The 22,427-nt window shown below is 50.3% G+C and overlaps 1 protein-coding gene across 1 annotated transcript in view; it reads left to right on the forward strand.

Moving 5' to 3' along the window:
• Positions 1-290: 290 nt before the first annotated feature.
• TMEM132E (transmembrane protein 132E) overlaps positions 291-22,427 on the forward strand; it is a 126,725-nt gene continuing 104,588 nt past the window's right edge. Inside the window, exon 1 of the mRNA XM_081890248.1 lies at positions 291-1,188. Within this exon, the coding sequence (XP_081746374.1) occupies positions 1,113-1,188 (76 nt within the window). The 5' untranslated portion in view covers positions 291-1,112. The remainder of the gene's footprint in view (positions 1,189-22,427) is intronic.

Genomic DNA, 22,427 nt, shown 5'->3' on the forward strand with positions numbered 1-22,427 from the left:
TCAAAGCACGCGCGCTCTGCCACCGAGCGCAAACCCTCCCCCGGAGACCGTATACACAGCCTTATACCTCCCCCCCGCTCCGAAATGTGTACGCGAGTGTGCAAAAGCATCCTGACCCTGGAATGGGGGGGGGGCGTGCACACGGCGGCAGAAACTCTGGGGAAAACACGTGATGGGAGGAAAAGCGGGGGCCCGGAGGAGGAGGAGGAGGAGGGGTGGGCGGCTGGCGGGGGGCGGAGGGAGTTTCTCCGGCGCTCGCCGTTCCCGGCAGAGAGCTCAGATCGGCGCAGCCTCGCCGCGGAGGAGGACCCGGGAGGCGAGGCAGGAGCCAGCCGGAGCGGCGCTTCTCCCCGGGCTCGGCTCGGCGCTCGCCCGGGCCGGCTCCTGCCTCGGACGCCCCTTCGCAGGCCGGGCCTTCGGATCGCCTCCTCGGACGCCCCGGCGGAGAAGCAGGAGCGCTTTGGATTATAGCAGCGCCACCCCCCAAATCGCCCCCAACACTTTTTGGTGTGGCGGGGCTCTCTTGTTTTCTATCCTCTCTACTTTTTTCTCTGCCCCCCCATTTTTAATTGGGGGGATTTGATTTTTTTTCCTATTGGGGGCTTTGCCATTTTTATTTGGGGGGGCTCTAAGATTTTTTTTAAAAGGGGCTTTGCATCAAGACTTCGCCGGCTGCCCTGTTCTCTCCCCACATCCATCCGTTTGTATTCCCCCCCCCCGCCCAGATTCCCCTCCTGCCATTATTACTGCCTAACACCCCCCAATCGCCTCCCCCTGATTCTTTCGAACCAATTTCGCCAGGGTTTGCACGTGGGATTCGCTCCCCCTCCCTCTCGCCCCAAGCTTCTTGATATATATATATATTGGTGGGGGTAGACAAAAAGGGGGGACCCTCCCCCCCTTGGGTGGAAATCTGGGGTGGCTCGAGGAAGGAGCAGGTGGGACCCCCCTCCTTGGCCCATCTCCCTCTGGACCCCCCACCTTTGTCTCCGGGGTGGCCCCGCCCCTTACCTCGCCCCCCCTTCCCCACGTCTCGGCTTGGGCTCGTCTTTCCGTTCGCACGTGCTTGGATTTCGCTTCTGCCCGCTCCACGCCTCGACCCGGATTCCGCCATGGCCGCCTCGGCGGGGAGGGCTCGCTCCGGACCCGCCGCCCTTTTCTGCTGCATCGGGGCTCTGATCAGCCATGGTGAGTTTTCCCCCCTATGCCGGATGCGGAGGGAGGACGGGGCGGGTTTCGTCCCTTGGCTCCGGAGCATGCTTTTTGGAAACCAGAAACAATTTGGAAAGACAAGAGTGTCTCTGGGCCTGTGCAGAGAGCACCCCGGCTCAACTTGGATTGCATTTTGGGGGGCTAGGCGCTAGCAGACAAGTGAGCTGTTCTTTCGTGGTCCGGAAATGTAGGAGAAAGGTCTGTGTGTGGGGTGTATATACCTCGGGGTATGTGCAGAGTGCATTTTGGAGCCAGTCCAACAAGCATCCGTGGAACACCCCCCCCCCTTGAGCAGACCAAGTGTCGTGTTGGTTGTTGTCTGGGGAAACATAAATATTTCGATTTCCCTTGGGCATCTGAGCATTTGCAGAGTGTATTTCGATTACCGCTGTCTGCAGAAATGTGAAGCTGATGAATGGACTTCTTGGGTCGGTGTAGCTGCTAGTCTTGACGTGAGTCTCTCTGAGAGGAGTGGGGTGGCGTCCATGAACCCCTAATTCAGGCTTTTGTCTCCCTCTCTCCTCCCTCCCTTTGATTGAAGCTGGAACTCCAGACTTCTTCTGAAGGAGTTCTGAAGGAGGGGGGCTCAGATCTGGGACACAACGACACAACTTCAAACATGAAAACATGTGGAGTGGTTTGAGGCTAACAAGGAAAGGAGCACGGGGCATGTACAGAGTGCCTTCCTCTCCTCGCATCAAGGTTGAGAGCAAGCCGAGGCCTATATCAACCCCTTGATTTTATTGTTGGGTCTCAGCCTCGTCCCATGAAGCGGAGCCTCTGAGCATAAGCAGAGGGCTTTCCCTCACTCCAACCATCCTGCTGTCGAAATTAACTCTTGACTGGCTGACTTCTTAGCAGGTGTGGAAAAACCACAAAGGTTTCTTTGGTTTGTGCCTAGCAGATGCCCCTTTTGAAGCACTTCACCCATGGGGGGGCCACAAACAGCAACACAGCTCTCCCCTTGCTGCTGGTCCCTGGAGCAGCTTTTCTTTACAGGTAGACTACTTCTGGACCTGAAGGTTCTACATACCTTCTTTATCAACCCCCTCCCTTCCTTCTTTGCAGCAGGGGCTATTTCATTCTTGGGAGTGGGATTCTCCCTGATCATTAGGAGAAAGAGGGGCTTGCCTCTTAGTCTTCCCTGACACAACTTTTGCTATCACGTCCTGTCTCAATGGAAGAGGTTTGTGAATATGTGCATTTTAAAAATAATAATAACAAAGCTTCATATAATGGCAGGTTATTTGCCCCTCTGATTGGAAGAGGGAAGGGAAGAATGTCAGTGCTGGGCGGGGGGGGGGGGGCGGGGCGGGGGGAGACCATGTAGACATGGCTGAATCTGAGATCACACCCTCCGGCTCAAAGATTAATGGCTGTGAAACAATCTTCCTCCCCTGGCTTCTCTGTGATAATTGCTGGAGTGGTTCTGAACCTCCTGCTGACTTCCTGCGGTACCAAAAAGACCCCCCTCCCCATTTAAACAGCCCCTTGATGGTGTGGCAGGGTCCTCAACGTGGTTCATTGGCAGAGAAGTTCCAAGCAGATAGGTCCAGGGGTTCAGCTATCTGGAATCCCTGCCCAGGATGCTTGTGTGTGGAGGCTCGCTGAGGACAAGGCACTCTGCACATGCCTAGAGGCCGTGTTATGTTGTGTTGTGGGGTTTTAAGCCCTTTCAGGGGAAGGAATCGATACATGGCAGTGTGTCATTCAGAGTGTACACTGGCATCTGGCTTCTGGAGCTTAGACTGGCACCTTCTCTTACCCACTTCCTTTGTCTTTCCCCTCTTTCCACCCCTAAAGTGCTCAAGCTGCCCCTACCCTTGTGCCAACCCTGTGAGGTAGGCTGAGGACAGCAACCGTGCGCTCCTGGTAGGGATTTCAACCAGGATCTGCCCAGGCCTTCTCTGACACTCTAAGCACTACTCCACCCTGGGCTTGAATGCGTTTACACTGAGACCCCAGCTTCATTTGTGGGTGGGTGGGTGTGTTTTTTGGGGGGCACAACGACCACAGAGAGTTTGTGGGTGTCTCTTGCAACCTTGCACCTGAATCACCCCTTCCCTCTAGAACTGCAAAACGGCTAGTAGCCGCTAGGGATTTTGGCACCATCATTCTGCCCAGGGAGTGGATTCCCTGATCTGTCTGCAGTGGACCACGGACAATACTATGTATTCAACACCCCCCTCACTTTTCCTCTTTGCAAACTGGCTTTTTGGGGGTTCACTGTGCTAGGTGTGTGTGTGTGTCGGTCAGAGGCAGGTTGGATTGCATGAGAAACACTTCTTTCTCTGTGGTGCTTATAATACCGGTTGCAATTCAGGACCTGTGTATGGAGCAAAGGAAAACAGAAATATTGCTGTGTGTTTAATATTGCTGTGCGTTTCTGGCAGATCTGGGGCAGGTGCACGGTGCCCCATTGCCTCCCCCCCCCCACTGGTTTTTGTGTGTGTGCAAAGGGGTGGTGGTGTTCGTGGTGGGTGCTGCGTGTGGGACTTCTTGGAAGCAATGACCCCCCCAACACAAACACATGAAGACATTTCCTGTCGTGTAACAGTGGCTCCCTATACAAATCTTTGCACCTCTCCGTTGGGAAAGTCTGGTCTTGTACACAGCAATCGAGAAAAACGAGACTGCCTGCCTTCTTTTTTACTCATCCTTTTTGCAGGAGGGAAGGGGAGAGATCTGAGGTGGGGAGAGGGCTTTACTCCTGGGGGTGGGGGGGGGACGTGCTGGTGAAGTTGTCAGTGGGGCTGAGCTTCCATCTCCCCTCCTCCCGACCTGTGCATTTCAAGGGAATCTGGATTTATCACAGGTCTGGGGGGAAACTACTCATCAGTCAAACACGTAGCTTTGCCAAAAGAGGCAAAGAGGCTGGCGATGGGTTACATCCAGGCAGAGGAATGACGGGACCTGATTTGGTCTCTCATCTGCCCATTTCTCTAACGTTGGAGAGGACCCGGTGTTTTGTCCCTGCAGACCCGAACCGAACCTGTGCCCCATTCTTGGTGGGGGGGGGCAACTTTCCCCTTTTTGCTCTGCTGCCTTCCAGTTTTCCTGCTGCTCCCGCATCACCCCTCTTGTGCACAGCCCTGTAGTGTGTCTGCTATGTGCGTACAGCTAGCTATTCCAGCAGCTGCCTCTTCTCCTTGCACTGTGGAAGGGTGTGTGTGAGTGGGGGGGGGAATCAGCTTGCTGCCCCCCTTTCCTCCCTCTCCCCCTACACCCAGCCAAACCCCAGGAATGGGAACGGAGCCCCGAGCGACAGCAATCTATGGCATCGCATTATAAAAACGATTAATAATATATCACGGCGCAGCGTTCAAAAGCTCTGGGTCGGAGCGCGGGGCTTTACTGCCTGCGTCGCTTTCTACGCGCTTAAGTTTACAAGTAGGCTGGGAGCTCATTGGTGGGGGCCTCCGCCCCCCCTCCCTGGGCCAGCAGATGGCAGATGAGTCTGGGGATGTTGGTGGGGACAGGAGCTGGCTGCAAATTGCAGCGGACTCTCCTTCTTGGCCCCGGCGATGTGTGTTCATTGGAGAGGGTTGCTATATTTAATGTTTTCGAGCTGTGATTGCTTGAGGTCGAAATCGGTGTGTATGTGTGCTTGGGGACCCACCCCACAAATAAATGCTCCCGCTCGTCTTTCGCCTTGTATGCTTTCATATGAATCATCCATATCTCCCACCCCCCACTCCGAATCTCAGCCCTTGAAAATTGAGAGCGATGAAAAGGAAAGCTGTTTTCTGAGCTGCAACTGGTCCTTGGTGGTGGTCACTGATAAAAACGGAAGAGTGTGCTGGATCAGGCCAAGGGACCATCAAGTCTAGCATCCTGTTCTGGCAGCAGTGAACCACATGCCTCTTTTTGTGAAACCAGCAAGCAGGATTCAAGCACAAGAGCCCTCTCCCCTCCTGCGGTTTCTAGCAAGTGGTATTCAGAAGCACTGCTGCCTCCAACTGCGGAGGCGCAGCGTAGCCTTTTGCTCTTCCATGAATTTGTCCTATCCTCTTTTAAAGCCATCCAAGTTGGTGGCTGTCACTGCCTCCTGTGGGAGGGAGTTCCATAGTTTAGCCATGTGCTACATGAAGAAATGGTTATCATAGAATCATAGAATCATAGAGTTGGAAGAGACCACAAGGGCCATCGAGTCCAACCCCCTGCCAAGCAGGAAACACCATCAGAGCACTCCTGACATATGGTTGTCAAGCCTCTGCTTAAAGACCTCCAAAGAAGGAGACTCCACCACACTCCTTGGCAGCAAATTCCACTGTCAAACAGCTTTTACTGTCAGGAAGTTCTTCCTAATGTTTAGGTGGAATCTTATTTCTTGTAGTTTGGATCCATTGCTCCATGTCCGCTGCTCTGGAGCAGCAGAAAACAACCTTTCTCCCTCGTCTATGTGACATCCTGACGGGTGGAATCTGCCACCCCAAGAATGTGAGGATGGCCAAAAGAACAGATGGCTTTGAAAAAGATGAGTTTGACAAATTTGTGGAGGACCAACCCAGCCACAGCAATTGGCCAGGATGTGACTCCTTATCCAGCGACCGTGAAGGCTCAGTGGAACCTCCCTGTCCAGATGCAGTATACCAGACATTTGTGGGGACAAACAAGGCTTCCAAGAAGAGTCTTTTGGCATGAAATCTGCTGAAATGCCAAAGAGGGTTTCAGTTTGGTCCACTGGAGTAGCTATATACAGGTGGGGAACTTGCAGGTGTGTTCTGGGCCCCCTGTGAATCAGCTGCCAGTGGCGGACTTTGGGCTTTAAAGTTTCAGCGGCACCCTGTGTACTGCCAAAATTCAGCACCCCACCGCCTTTTGCTTTCCATAGTTCAGCATTGTCGTGGTACCTCCTGCGATGCCCTCTCGGCTTGGTGCCCAGTGAACTGGTTGCACTCCTCTAAATCTGCCTCTGCAGCCGCACCCTCCTCGTTCGCTCCCTGTTTCAGACTTTCAGCGGCTATGTGTTGCAGAAGAATCAGCAGCAGAATCCTAAGACCCAGGTGGGCAACCTGAAGCCACGGGGCCAAATGCACCCCAGCCGCACACCCTCTTCCCAGCCACGCCTCTCACTGGCCCCAGTGTTTTTGCTTGGCTGGACTGTGTCCTTGAACTCTTGACAATGCCTCTCGTTTGTCTGGCCGGAGGATCAAGAAGGGCGTGTAGAAACTCGCTTGGGTAACATCTGGATTTGTTGCTGCTCCCCTTTCCCTTCCCCGGCCATGCTCACTGCTGGCATTTGGCGTTCCCAGAAGGGGATGTTGCCCTTCTTAGACCCACAGAAGATCCCCAGCCCTGCTGTAGATCCTCGAACGTTGACCCTTTAATTACGGCACCAGATTTTGCAGACTCTCGTCCACTTCATCAGATGAAAGGACCAGCATCTTGTGTCTGATGATGCAGATGGTCGTCCACATTAGCAATTATATTAGCTTTAGTGAAGCACATATATATTCTCTCTCTCTCTCTCTCTCTCTCTCTCTCTCTCTCTCTCTCTCTCTCTCTCTCTTCCCTTGATGGGAGGCCTCAGTTTTGGGACCAAAATAGAAATTTTGAGTATTATATTAATATCCAGTACAAATTTGTGGCTCGTGGCATGGCAACCATCTTGTAAATGACAGGGAACGGGATATATATAGAGTACAGCACCACTCTGTTCTCCTGCCTGGAGCTCTGTGCCCAGTTCTGGGCACCTCAGTTTAAGAAGGATGTCGACAAGCTGGATGGTGTGCAGAGGAGGGCGAGCGAGATGATGAAAGGGCTTGAGAACCAAGCCTTATGAGGAATGATTGATGCAGTTGGCTGTGTTTAGCCCAGATAAGAGAAGACGGAGAGGTGACGTGGTAGCCAACGACCTGAAGGGCTGTCCCGTGGAAGATTGAGCAAGCTTGTTTTCTGCTGTTCCAAATGACAAGAAAGGAGATTCTCACTAAGCATTAGAAGGTGCTTTCTGGCAGTAAGAGCTGTTTGACAGTGGCACAGATTACCTGGGAAGATGGACTCTCCTTTACTGGAGGTTTTTCAACAGAGGTTGGATGGATAGCTCAGTTGGTTAGAGCGTGGTGCTGATAATGCCAAGGTTGCAGGTTCAATCCCCATATGGGGCAGCTGCATATTCCTGCATTGCAGGGGGTTGGACTAGATGATCCTCGGGGTCCCTTCCAGCTCTTTGATTCCATGAAATGATCAAGGGGATGGATCACCTGCCAGCGATTCCTTAGCTGTGATTCCTGCATGGTGGCGGCAGCGGGGTTGGGCTAGATGACCCTTGTGCCCCCTTCCAACTTTAAGATTCTGTGATTCTATATCTGTGAACGAAGGACCTAGAATTTAGTGGCAAGAGGCATAACCAGCCTCTCTTGTGAAACAGTTTAAGCTGTGTTGGAGCAACTTTCATGGGAGGTGGGGAGTCTGTACTCCCCACCCTCTTTATTGCTGGAGGGCTTTCTTTTCCCATGGGGTATGGAGGGCTGGTGGGGTGGGGGCTTGAAGGAGAGAGGGGGAGAGAGAGAGAGGAGACTTGCCTCAGATTCCTGGAAACAATTTTCTCCTCTCCTATGCATCTCCAAAGAATTTGCCTTGGGGCTTAAGCTGAATCACTGCAACATCCTGTTTACACATTCCTTTAGGCTGGGTTGACAACCTGTGAACCTGCTCCCATTTGTCAGGATTCAGAAAGGGGCTGGTAGGGAGCAGGGGTGAAGTCAGATAAAATGAAGCTATAATCCTGCCCCCCCAGTCCAAACTCTTGCAGATGTGGCCTTCCCTCGAGGCAAAAATAAAATAAAATGAGAAGCTGGGTTAAGTGCATAAGAACATAAGAAGAGCCTGCTGGATCAGGCCAGTGGCCCATACTGTCCAGCATCCTGTTTTCACCGGGGCCTCTTTCTGGAAAACCCCTTAAGCAGAACCCCAACACAAGAGCATTCTCCTCTCCTGTGGTTTCCAGCAACTAGTATTCAGAAGCATTGCTGCCTCCCACTGTGGAGGCAGAGAAGAGCCATCATGACTTGTTGTTTAGTTGTTTAGTCGTGTCCGACTCTTCGTGACCCCATGGGCCAGAGCACGCCAGGCACTCCTGTCTTCCACTGCCTCCCACAGTTTGGTCAGACTCATGCTGGTAGCTTCGAGAACACTGTCCAGCCATCTTGTCCTCTGTCGTCCCCTTCTCCTTGTGCCCTCCATCTTTCCCAACATCAGGGTCTTTTCCAGGGAGTCTTCTCTTCTCATGAGGTGGCCATAGTATTGGAGTCTCAGCTTCAGGATCTGTCCTTCCAGTGACCACTCAGGGCTGATTTCCTTAAGAATGGATGGGTTTGTGTCAACCTATGGCATGAATGATAAAGATGAAGTCATCCATGGAAATGGGCATACTGCGGGTCTAAGAGGGAACGTAATGTGATATTGGTTGCTGTTTCGGTGCAGAAATGGGTTTCCATGGGGTTTAAACAGATAAAGCAATTGACCTCCAGGTGCCCAGACTCTACCCTTAACCTCTATGCTGACTTCCCTAGCCATTAAGATTTCAACTGACCCACTTTGTTTTATAGAAGTCACCGTGGCTGCAAGGGTACAGAAATCAGCAAACAAACCTTTAAGAGGGTTTGGGAAGGTTTTGGTCCCTACAGCAGGGATGGTGAAACACCCGCAGCCCTCCAGATGTTTTTGGCATCCAACTCCCATCATCCCTGGACCATTGGGTATGTCGGCTGGGGACTGATGGGAGTTGGAGTCCCACAATATTCGGAAGCACACAGATCTTTCCCATGCAAGTGCTAGAGTGAAGTTGCTTCCAAAGTGAGCTAGGAGATTCCGTGTTGACATTGTCCTTCACTCTTAAGAACCTCCGAACTTAAGAAGGGTCCTGCTGGATCAGGCCAGTGGCCCATCTAGTCCAGCACCCCGTTCTCGCAGTGGGAAACCTCCAAGCAGGATTTGTGCAGAGGAGCTCTTGCCCCTCCTGTGGTTCCCAGCAACCTGCTTCTGAGATATTTTGGGTTTCTGACTCACAGCTTGATGGCCTGTGTGAAATTTGTCTCAGAGTGCTTTTTTGGGCTCCATCCTGTTAGCGGTGCACCTTTGCGAAAGGCGAAGGCTCAGGTCTTCAAATGCATTTGTAGCAGGTTCTTAAAATCAATTGATGGCCCTCCAGGAAAAATAGAGTTGTAAGAGCAACCCCTGCCAGCTTCCCCGTGTTGCGTGTCATCAGCGATCAGATGCGCTTGATCTGAAGTCTGTTCCTCATCTTCCAAAAAGTCGTCCACATTTGGAAATGGCTTTCTTTCACTCCCCTAACCTGGCACCCTTTGGGTGTTGTAGGGCTGCGAGTTCGAGTCCTGCAGCAGCGTCTTGAGGAGGGCCACAGACTCCTCCCTCCCTGCCTTAGTTGTTGTTGAGTAGAGCATGAGACTCTTAATCTCAAAGTCCTGGGTTCGAGCCCCACCTTGGGCAAAAGATTCCTGCATTGCAAGGGGTTGAGCAAGATGACCCTTGTGGTCCCTTCCGACTCTACAAGTCTATGATTCCCATCTGAGTTCCCTGTCCCCCCTCTCATCTATGGTGAAACTGATAAAGGTTGTTGTCGTTATATGTATTTATATCCTGCCATTGTCCCAACTTGGGATTCAAGGCTGCTTGCAGCATTATAAAATGCCAATAATAATAATAATAATAATTTTTATTTATACCCCGCCCTCCCCAGCCAAGGCCGGGCTCAGGGCGGCCAAGTAATAGAAACAAACTAGTTTAAAATGTTCTTGCATTCAGGGAGGAGAGGGTTGTTGATGGCTGCTAGCCAGAGTTAGAAATTCAGATATACAGAATAAGCTAATTTCCAAATGCCGCCTTAAACCTCCGTTACGGTCATCGCCACAGAATGTCTAGGTGCCATTTATCAAGATGATTATCACTTTCATTTCTATATCGCTTTATATTTCAAAGGAAAAAATCACAAAGTGGTTGACGACACACTGAAACATCCAAGCCATCCAGAATAAAAGGAATTTACGTTTCAAGGAAAATATTTCAAATCCTTCTCTAAGAGGCATTTGGCTTCACCCATATTTATTTGCCTACTTAGTTTATAGAGCTGCCACGTAGCAGAGGTACTCTAGGAGGCCAGTGTGGTGTGGTGGTTAGAGTATCAGACTAAGACTTGGGAGATCAGGGTTCAAATCCCCACTCAGCCATGAAGCTCACTGGGTGACCTTGGAGTCATTCACAGCCTCTGAACTTCCCTCACAGGGTCGTTGTTGGGATTAACTGAGGAGGGGGTGAACCATGTACTCCTTGGAGGAAAAAAGTGGGCTATAGATGCAATAAATAAGCTCTTCTGCTTACCTGGTTAAGAACGCTGACATGTTAATCTCTTTCAGTTTCACCGGAGGGCAGAGATGGGGGAAGGGGATGGAAATTATGGGGTGTGTGTGTGTGTTTGAGGGGAGCAGGAGGAGGAAGATAATGCAGAGAGTTGAGGGGGTGCTGGAAGGAGTTTTCACACCCCCATAGTATTGCCAGCTGTGTCATGGTGGGGGGAGGAGTTGTACCTGAATTTAGCTGTGCTGGCTGGTATCTGGGCAGGTGAGGAAATATCCCATTTTGTGCCACCTGGAGAGGGAGCTTGGTGATCTTTAACGAAGCAAAATCAAAACCTATAAACAGTGACAATGGACGTTAACTGAATGGGTGAAGGCTCCTGAATGCTCATTAAAGCGTATTAAAATATACATGTGTCTTGGGCCCAAGGAAGGACATGATAGCTGGTCATAAAATTCTGAACGGCTTTGCTCTTGCTTCCGCAGTCGGCTGCAGTGATGCCTCTGAATGCCGGTTGCTGGAAGCCACAGTAGGAGAGAGCGATCTTGGGCCCCAATCCTGCTTTTGGGCTCCCCATAGGGGCATCTGATTGGTCTCTGTCAGAGCAGGGCGCTGGACTAGATGGGCCTTTGGTCTGACCCAGCAGGCTCTTAAGTTCTTATGAATCATATGGAAAATGGGACTCCCCCCCCCCCGCCCCGTTCCTCATAATACTAAAACTTGAGGGGAAGCTGATGAAATGTGGGCCTTATGTTCAGAACTCACAAAAAGGGGAGGGAGTACTAGGTACTCCCTCACACCGTACAAAGGCAAACTTATGGAACTCACTGGCACAAGACGTGGTGGTGGACGCTAGTTAAGTTTGTGTCCTTCTGCACCCGGTTTTGAATGGAGTGGTGGGATCCTGGAATGTACCGCTTCAGATGGCAGGGATTTGGGTGCATTTGTATTGCACAAACATATGAAACATAGAGGCCTTGTAGTTTGAAGACACACTGCAGGTCATCTAATGCAGCCCTCCTAGTCAATGCAAGATGCAACTCCAGCAAACGGCCGTCAAGTCCTTGCTCCTGCGGAGGAAATCCTGCAGCCTCTCAGGGCATCCCGTGTCACGGTCAAACAGTGTTTGCTGTTAGGACATTTCTCCCAACGCTCTGCCCATATTCGCTTCTGTTCCCTCTGCTCTGACCGGGAGCAAGCCGGCTGTTGCACATATGCTGCGGAATAGCCCTTCGGATAAGAGCCACATGAAAAACAAAGGGAGCTCAAAAACCAAAACACAGTTCCTTTTGTGGAGCTGTGCTCCACCTGGTGGAGCCTCCACAGTCAAGGAGAGTATAGCCGCGAGGAGCGGACAAGAAGGCAAAACGAGGACACCTTCGTGCCTCGATTTGCCGCTGCATCTTTATAGAGACACAAGCTGGGCATTGCTGGAGGCCAAAATGGTGGGTAAATCTAGCTGGTAGAAACAACAGCCCTCCGTTCTCGTCTCTTCCCTTCCTTCTCCTCCTCTCTCCATCCCTCCCTCCCTACTGCGTAGGTGAGAATATGGCACTCGCTGGCTGCTGGGGAAATGGACTGACCTGCCATCTTTATCAAGCGGGAGCATCATAAAGCACAGGCGCCTTGCCAGCTCCCGCTCTCCTCTGATGAGATCGCCAGGGCCATATATCACCTCCCCCTCCCCCTTCCAGAGAGCGTGACGCTAAAATATTCCAGATGCCCACTTTTATTTCCTGTCAGCCCTGCAGCTCTTTCTGCACCTGGGGGGCTGGGAAGGAGGGAAGGGAAGGGAAGGGAGGAAGAGGAACAGATATAGAACATGGGGAGAGGTAATTGCAGGGATGTTATTTGTTGGAGCAATCGGTCACGAAAAATTGTGTTGCTTCCCACCCCCCCTCCCCAGCCCGAGCCTTTTGCTGGTTTCCACCCCCCCCCACACCACCGCAGGCCGTATGCATGCTGGGAACTGGGCCTGATTTCAGCCTCAGAGAAAACCAGCATCTGTTTGAGAAGGCCAGTAGATGGGGGTGTGTATTAAATTTGGTGGCCAGATGATGGTCTCTGTATATCCTCTCCTCCCCCCCCCACGCCACTTCCTATGTTGTCACTAATGCAGAAGAAGAAGAGTTTGGATTTGATATCCCGCCTTTCACTCCCCTTCAGGAGTTTCAAAGCGGCTAACATTCTCCTTTCCCTTCCTCCCCCACAACAAACACTCTGTGAGGTGAGCGGGGCTGAGAGACTTCAGAGAAGTGTGACTGGCCCAAGGTCACCCAGCAGCTGCATGTGGAGGAGCGGGGAAGCGAACCCGGTTCCCCAGATTACGAGACTACCGCTCTTAACCACTACACCATACTGGCTCATCCGCAGAGGATATTCTTCTGGGTTTTTTTGGGAGGGTCAGTCTGGATGGTGCCCTGAGCCCCCTCCAATCCTTGGGGCCCTGTACCCGGTGAGGGTTAGACTGTGATAGAGGATTCTGTCACTGAAATCTTCAGGCAAGTTTCTTTGTAAGATGGCAGCTGGCCACTTCGGTGTCCTCCTCAGCATCACAAAAGAATGAGCTCATCTGCAAGATTTGCACCTAAGTGTTGGTGCCCCTCAGGCTAAGGAGGCCCTTTCCTTTCACCCTCCTCACCTAGCTGCTAGGTAGGAGACCAAGTGTTGGCGTGGGGTGTGTGAACTGAGCTCGAAACAATCTGGAAGTCAGAGAGACACAGACCTGCTTGCTCTGTGCTGGATCTAAAATGGTGACTAATGGAAAAGCAAGATCTGTTAGGGTGCTGATGTTGCGAGCCCCTCCATCTTTTGCTGATGTTGTTGTTGTTGTTGTTGTTGTTGTTGTTGTTCTTCTTCTTCTTCTTCTTCTTCTTCTTCTTCTTCTTCTTTGGCAATCCCTCATGGCTGAGGAAGATGGTCTTCCATGAACACGGTTTTAACAGTGAGTCCATAAGTGACTGTGGAGGCCAATTCTGGATCCACATGTCCTTCCACAGTGGGGACATAGGTTTCTAGACAAGAGTTGATCATGGTGAGGGTTGCCAAGCGTGCCTTCGTCTTAGCGCACTTCTCCCTTTCCTCCTGAGTTTGAGCATCTTCAACCTTTGGTAAAGACTGTTCTCCAGTTGGAGTGCTCGCAGGCCAGTGTTTCCCAGTTGTTGGTGTACTACCTTTTTTTTTTAGATTTGCCTTGAGAGAGTCTTTAAACCTCTTTTGTTGACCACCAGCATTACGCTTTCCATTTTTAAGTTCGGAATAGAGTAGTTGCTTTGGAAGTCAATAATTAGGCATCCGAGCAACAAGACCAGTCCAGTGAAGTTGATGTTGAAGAATCATTGCTTTGACACTGGTGCATATATATATATATATATATATATATATATATATATATATATATATATGTGTGTGTGTGTGTGTGTGTGTGTGTGTGTATATGTGTGTGTGTGTGTGTGTGTGTGTGTGTGTAAATAAAACCATATATCCTAAAGACACCACAGTCTCCACTGACCTACATCCAAGGAAACCAGACCTGGGCAAATGCCTGGAACCCCCAGAGTCTCTCCTCGCTTGGAAATTGGGGTGGCGTGTGATAATATTTAGGGGAAGGCTAGATGTGTTCTTGCTTGTTAGCACCAGCAGCAACAATTTCAGAACTCGGTTGCAGACGTCACTCTGCAGCCAGCCAGCCCAGGCTCACGAGTCAAGCCTTTTAATTTCAGTTTCTACCATTTGCATCCTACTCATTAAAATCTGCCAGAGACAGAACCACTGGCACTTCCTTAATTGCAGTTAACAATGGCAGGAGAGCATTAGAACATTGTGGACAGAATGTAGGAAGCAGAATGCAGGAAGATTCAGCAGCGATAGAAGAGAGTCCTTCTTCATGCAGTGCAGAGTTAAACTGTGGAACTCTCTCCCACTGGAGGCAGGGATGGCCACCAACTTGGATGGCTTTAAAAGAGGATTGGACAAATGAATGGAGGAGAGGGCTGTCAATGGTTGTTCTCTGCCTCCACAGCTGGAGGCAGCAGTGAGGTTGGAGGTTGCTAGAAACCACAGGAAAGGAGAGAGGTCTTGTGCACGAATCCTGCTTATGGGTTTCCCACAGGCAACTGAGTGGTCATTGTGATGCTCAACTAGATGGGCCACTGACTGGCCTGATCCAGGTAGGGTTGCTTATTTACACTTATTGAAATAGGCCATGGACTGAAAGCATAGCTATCTTTCTGATCATTGTGTGTGTGGAAGAAAAAAATATTGTGCTCCAAATTGCTCCAGCGAGTGATAGCTGGGATAGCTCAGTTGGTAGAGCAGGAGACTCTTAATCTCAGGGTCCCGGGTTTGAGCCCCACCTTGTGATCCCTTGAAACTCTACAGTTCCATGATTCTATACCCCAAAATGCATCTTATTCAGTGAAACTTCATACATGAATGTCTTCAGTCAGGAGGAATGCTTGCTAATGCCTGATGAATATCCGCAAAGCCTTTCTTTTTTTTAATTAAAACAGTGGCTAAATGATGTGGGAATGTGCTGAAGTGAGAGAGCAAAGCAAATGGGCCTATTTTTCTATTGCAGCAAAGAGTTTAGAAGCTGCATGTAGGATTCTTCCCCAGCTGATGCCTTAATCGAGATTGAGGAATATGCAGGCCCAACCACTGAGCTTTTACCAACCAACATATAAGCCAGACGTGGTGCTCTCTCAAGGTGCTGTTGGACTATAACACCCATCAGCCCTCACCAGCATGGCCAGTGGCCAGGGATGATGGGAGTTGTAGTTCAGCAGTGCAGGGTTATTCACACAGCTCTAGCTGTAGAGGCTCCTGGGGATTGAACCTGAGACCTTCTGCATTCAAAGCAGTTGCTCTGCCACTGAGCTACAGCCCTTGAGAAGCTCAATAGCTGTTCAGTGGTAGAGTTTGCCTCCTGGCATGGGAGAGTCTGCTGGAACCACCATGGGGAAGCTTTTCCACCTGCCTGGGTGGTGTTATTTATTTTGCCGGTCTTTGGATGCTTAGCATTTTGTTGCAGCGTTTGAAATCCCTCAGGGGCCGGGCGCTTTTTGCAACTGGCGTGGGTCCAATTGCAACTATGTGGAGATGTCTGGGTGCCAGGTTGGCCAGAGACATCTCCATCTGGTTGGCCCCTCCAGCTCTCTTAAGCAGGTCAGCAGAAGAGCTTATTCCTTGCATTTATATCCCACCTTTTCCTCCAAGGAGTGCATGGTTCACCCCTCTCTTCAGTTAATCTCTACAACGACCCTGTGAGGTAGGTTAGGAGGCTGTGACTGACTCCAAGGTCACCCAGTGAGCTTCATGGCTGAGTGGGGATTTGAACCCTGATCTCCCGGGTCCTAGTCCGACACTCTAACCTCTACACTACACTGGCTTTCTAGAGTGCATCTGCTGTGGGGAAGCCATATAAATTAAGCAAGCAAATAAATATGGGTGAAGCAAAATGTCACTTCGAGAAGGATCTGAAATATTTCCCTTGAAGTTTGAATTTGTTCTATTCTGGATTGTTTTATTTTATGTTCCGATGTGCTGTAAACCGCTTTGAGTTTTTTTTCCTTTAAAATATGAAATGAAAGATAATAATACTAATAAATAAATAATCATGGGGGATGGGGAATGGCGCCTAGACATTCTGTTGTGGTGACCACAACCTAGGTTTAGGGGTTTAGGGTGCCATTCGGCCATTACCTAGGGTTACCAGATTTTTTTCAATGAATCCGGGGACACTTTTTCTTTTTTGAAGCTGAGTAGCAACAGGCAGTCAGTAGTGGGGATGGAGAGGCAAAAGACCCTGGGCCCAAGCACACATGTGTATTGTATAAAGGTGCAAAACCCTTCTTTTGCACCCTGTGAAACATAAATGCACAGAGTTTTTTAAAAACGGCAACGGTGCGCCACCCACCTGTGAATTCTGAGCCTCCCCCGATATCCTCCCCCCTCCCCCTTTGTTTTGACTGATTGGGGGAGGCTTGGGAGTCACGGGTGGGCAGCCGTTGCCCAGTTTTTTAAAAACTCTGTGCATTTATGTTTCACAGGTTGCGAAAGAAGGGCTTTGCACCTTGCCTGGCAGAGAAACTGCACGCCTTGCGTCCCTCCTGGGCAACGGCCACCTACTCGCGACTCCAGAACCTCCCCCAATCTGTCAAAACAAAGGGGGAAGGGGGCAGGAGATCTGTACCGCCGGACGTCCCCGGTTCCCCTTTGGCAGTGGCAGCAGCAGCGAGCAGCTCCTGAAGCCAGCCAGAGCCAACTGTGCTACCAGGCTGCAGAGGCTGCCGCTGCCACGTTTCCCGGGGACAGATTTGCAAATCTGAGGACATTCCGGGGACGGAATTTGTCCAGGGACAGATTTGCAAATCCGGCGACTGTCCCTGGGAAGTGGGGACATCTGGTAACCCTACCATTACCCTATATTTAAAGAGTTTCTAACGCTGTTTTGTTGTTAGGCATTGTTTCAGTGTTTAGTAACATGAGATGCTTGCTTGCCTTCCTGATATTAGTGTGAATTCTTTTTGTTTACATGGTGCTCTGCTTTGCACCTGTTCCTGCATTATATTGGCATGTTGTTACGTCTTATATTTTGTGTGTCGTTGGAAGCGGCTTTGAGGGTGCTTTGGCGTAGAGAAGCGGCACCCGAATAAACTCCTGAGCAGAAGGATGGAAAAGGCTCCTTTTTCGGGCCCTTCAGCAACCCCCACAGTGGCAGCTCCCCTTGAATTGGAAGGGGAAAGGAGGAATGCAGCTTCAGTTCCCAAAGCTTGGCACAGGGAAGGAAAGCCCCCCTTCCCCGAGCTGCAGAGTAGCCACGGCTTCTCCATTCCAGCAGGGATTGCCACGCTGGGCAGTTATCCAGATGGCAAAGCACTGCCGCGATGCCCTTGGCTGCCTGGAAGGTTGAGCTGCCTGGCAGAATTGCAGCCTCCTCTGGGGGAGGGACGTTGGCGGCAGCGTTAGAAACTCAGGTATTTAAGCCAGGCGCCAAATGGTACTTTAAACCAAGGTTACAGTCGCCAAAATGGAACGTCTGGTTGCCATTTGGAGGCAGGTATAGGTAAAGGGACCCCTGACCATTAGGTCCAGTCGTGGACGACTCTGGGGTTGCGGCGCTCATCTCGCTTTATTGGCCGAGGGAGCCAGCGTACAGCTTCTGGGTCATGTGGCCAGCATGACTAAGCCGCTTCTGGCGAACCAGAGCAGCGCACAGAAACACCGTTTACCTTCCCGCCAGAATGGTACCTATTTATCTACTTGCACTTTGACGTGCTTTCGAACTGCTAGGTTGGCAGGAGCAGGGACCAAACAACGGGAACTCACACTGTCGTGGGGATTCGAACCGCCGACCTTCTGATTGACAAGTCCTAGGCTCTGTGGTTTAACCCACAGCGCCACCTGCATCCCACACAAAATGCACTTAGTGCCTGGCTAATTTCGAACATTGGTTGGCAGGCAAGAAGATGGGCCTGTGTCGTTGCGCCTCCCCAGAGAACGGAACGCTGGACAAGATGAGCCATTGACCTGCCCCATCAGGGCTCCTCATATGTTCTTAAGGAGAGCTGAAATTGCGCAAGCTGTCCTTTCCTTCTGACAACGTGTGGCAGCTTGGATTCCTTCAGTCGCACATTCCCTCACACCTCCATGAAGCTCTCCAAAAATGGAACTTTTGTGGGGGCTTTGGAGCTGCTATTTTTGTCCTTCTCTACAGTTTGTTGATATAGCAGGCTCCAGGGTGTGTGTGTGTGTGTGTAGTGCTTTTCGCAGACGGGTATTCACATTTATTTATTTTTTGTTTCTGTTTAATTGAGGAACTCAGTAGTTTCTCCAACTTTCCTGTCTTTGGGGAATCCCTTCCAACCGGATTTGTCTACAGAGGGGACACTGAGCATCTGGTAGTCCTGAGGCAGAGGAATCTGGGATGTATTTTATGATATACATGTGCAGTACACATAGGGGTTCTCTTGTGGTACTATGATCTCCCCCAGATATCATAACATTGGAGCAGGACTGCCTGACAGCTGCCCCCCCTCCACCGCCCACCTTGTTGCACACCTGACTTTTCTCCAAGCGAAAGGTTGGTGGTTTGAGTCCACCCAGGGATAGCTGTGGGCAGGATTCATGCATTACATTGGGGCTGGACCCTCAGGGTGCCTTGCAACCCTATAATCCTATGATTTATATCCTGCCTTTTCCTCTAAGGAGCTGAAGGGGGGTGTACATGGGTCTCCCCCTTCCTCATTTAATTGCCTTGGCAACCCTTGGAGCCTGGGAGACCAGGGTTCAAATCCCCACTCAGCCAAGAATCTAGCTGGTGATCTTGGGACAGTCCCTGTCTCTCAGCCTAGCCCACCCCGCAGGGTTGTGTGGAGGTGAAATGGGGGGGGGGGATTGCCAGCTTGTGCTCCTTGGAGGAAAAGGTGGGACACAAATACAACCAATAAACAAGAAAACAAGTAACACAGTGATGCTGCCCTGACAGAAGATATTAAATTCAATCCTAGGAACGGAGGAGAGCGTCATTCTGGGCACATTTCAGAGCAAATTAACATAGACTGCAGTCACACAGATGTCTGTTTCTCTGACATTTCCCTTACTGTTAACTTCCACTATTATGTTATTATATTATATTATATTATATTATATTATATTATATTATATTATATTATATTATAATATAATATAATATACCATTGCTAACAACCCAAAAGTGCAGTAGCAAGATATTGCATCATAAAGAAGGCTGATCGCTTTTGAATTATGGTGCTGGAGGAGACTCTTGAGAGTCCCATGGACTGCAAGAAGATCAATCCTATCCATTCTTCAGGAAATCAGCCCTGAGTGCTCACTGGAAGGACAGATCCTGAAGCTGAGGCTCCAATACTTTGGCCACCTCATGAGAAGAGAAGACTCCCTGGAAAAGACCCTGATGTTGGGAAGATTGAGGGCACAAGGAGAAGGGGACGACAGAGGACGAGATGGTTGGACAGTGTTCTCGAAGCTACCAGCATGAGTTTGATCAAACTGCGGGAGGCAGGGAAGACAGGAGTGCCTGGCGAGCTCTGGTCCATGGGGTCACGAAGAGTCGGACACAACTAAACGACTAAACAACAACAACAACAACCAAGGTCCACATGTTCTTAGAACACAAATAACAAGTGCATATTTTCCCCAAGGTTTTCCATTGCTGGGCTGTTGAAATCCTAGCTACCCCTGAAACCCAGGTCAAAGGTTCTTCAGCAGTATTGCCAGTCCACACATGCAGTAACACGGCAATCTCGAGGAGGCCTGAACAGGCGATTGAATTATTTTAGATATTTATTTAAATTGGCGATCCTGGAAAAGTTTAGCGCTTGTGTCGGCATTAATTGCTTCCAGAAAAAGAAAATCTGTCTGCAGACCCATTAGCTCAGAAAATTGCGGGAGCAAAGTGATAAAATTTGGGGCGGTTTGCAAATCTTTCCTGCCGTCTCCATGGAAGAATCATGGGGGGGGGGACAGAAGCAGGCATGTATAGAAAGGGCGGGAGGAGTCACGAAGTTGTCCAATTGCGTTTGTCGTTGTGCGTCTCTTCCTCCACCCCCCCCCCGTGCCCAACGGTGCAAATGAAATTTTGCATGACATCCTGGCACAGAGGTGGTTGTGTAATGCAACAGGTACCGCAGTGTGGAAGGAACATTAGAAGATGGGAGAGAAGCACCGGCATTACAATAAGCGGGAAACTAATGGAAAATATGGTGTGGGAATATGTGTCTGGTACAGGGAGGTTCCCAGCTGGTTCAGGTGGTTGGTTGAAACACAGCAATAATTGTTGTGTGCGTTTGAGGGAGAGGGGATTGTGTTTGTGAGAGAGGGAAGGGGTGTGGGTGTGCAAGAGAGAGGGTGGGGTGTGTGCGTGAGGGAGTGAGAAAGAAAGAAAGAAAGAAAGAAAGAAAGAAAGAAAGAAAGAAAGAAAGCAAGCAAGCGAGCAGGGCATTTTTTTGGCAGAGCTTGCTGCCCCCTCTCAGGTGGGCTCCATTGCCATTCTAAGAGAACAAGAGAAAAGTTCATGATGAGTTCCAGCACCTCTTTTTTTATATAGAAACGTAGTGCTGGAGAGGAGTTTGTGTGTGTGTGTATATGTGTGTGTGTGTGTGTGTGTGTGAGAGAGAGAGAGAGAGAGAGAGAGAGAGAGAGAGAGAGAGAGAGAGAGATAGAAGTTTGAATTTTAATGCAGGCTTAAATCCTTTCCTGAGCAGCTGCCTGATGTGAAGGTTCCTTTCTGCCTCCTAGCAACAAGTTGTTCTCTTTTGAAGGAGAAAAGGGACATCAAGCAAGCCGTTTGTTTTCCAGCAATCCTTTTTAAAAAGCTCTGGCAGGCCCCTTGATTTCCTCTGTGGGGAATGGGGTGTGTGTGTGTGTTTGCATGTGACTTTCCCCCAAAGGATTGGTGGGGGTGGGAATCCCTCCTTTCCCCAACAGAGAGTCCCAATGCCCTCAGCCTGATGCCTCAGGAAGGGGGATCTCATCCAGGAATGGCGGGTTGCCCTGCTGGAATGTGATGCTCTTTCGCTTGGGACAGACAGTTATTGTTGGAGGTCCAAGAGGGACCCACTGAATCTCTTTTTTTAAAAAAGGTTAGGAGTCGATGTGTGAGGATGGGTTGCTAATGACAGAACTGTAGAATTGGAAGGGACCCCAAGGCTCTTCTCCTCCAATCCCTTGCAATGCCAGGAATCACAGCTAACAAATCTCTACGACCTCTGTTTGAAAGCCTCCAGGAAGGAGAGCTCACCACCTTCTGAGGAAGTCCATTCTACTGTTGAACACCTCTTACCATCAGAAAGTTCTTCCTAATTTTTAGTCAGAACATCTTCAGAAATCGGAAGTTGGCTATCATATCTCTCAGTAGTCTCTTCCCCAGATCAAACACACCCAACTCCTTCAACCGTTCCTCATCAGGCTTGGTTTCCAGACCCTTGACTATCTTGGTCGCCCTCCTCTGCTTGCATTCCAGCTTGTCAATATCCTTCTTAAATTGTGGTGCCCAGAAATGGACACAGAACACCAGGTGTGTTTTGACCAAGGCAGAATAGAGTGGGACTATTACTTCTCTTGACCTGGACACTATATTTTTAAAGGTAAAGTAAAGGGACCCCTGACCATTAGGTCCAGCCATGGCCGACTCTGGGGTTGCGCTGCTCATCTCACTTTATTGGCCGAGGGAGCCAGCGTACAGCTTCCGGGTCATGTGGCCAGCATGACTAAGCCACTTCTGGCAAACCAGAGCAGCGCACGGAAACGCCGTTTCCTTCCCGCCGGAGCGGTACCTATTTATCTACTTGCACTTTGACGTGCTTTCGAACTGCTAGGTTGGCAGGAGCAGGGACCGAGTAACGGGAGCTCACCCCGTTACGGGGATTCGAACCGCCGACCTACTGATCGGCAAGTCCTAGGCTCTGTGGTTTAACCCACAGTGCCACCTGCGTCCCTACTATCTTTTTAGAATCCCTAGAATAGCATTAGCTTCCAATCCACCCAGTGACAGGATTCAGGTGGAGGACTAGGGAAGTTGGTGCAAGGCAGAGGTTGTTGTTGTTTTTTGTTTGTTTTAGGGAGCTATGTAAACCAAGCTTGGGCCTTGAACTGCTTTGCCTTCAACTTGTCACAATAGCCCTGTTAGCATCTCCTCTCTTGAAAGGCCAGTTCTGCCTCCCAGGATTATAGTTCTGACACCTGAAATAGGATTAGATGAGCACACAGTCAGGGGGGCACCACCCCTCCCCGTGCGGCTGCGTCAGAAGATGAATGGTTGGGGGGGGGGATGCTTTGGCTCTTGGAATGTTTACATGGCATAACTCGATTTCGGCATTGGTAATCGCATCACCAAAAAAAGCATGAAATTGGAAAGA

The sequence above is a fragment of the Podarcis melisellensis genome (assembly GCF_964234715.1).
Source record: "Podarcis melisellensis genome assembly, chromosome: 15".
NCBI classification, from domain to species: Eukaryota; Metazoa; Chordata; class Lepidosauria; order Squamata; family Lacertidae; genus Podarcis; species Podarcis melisellensis.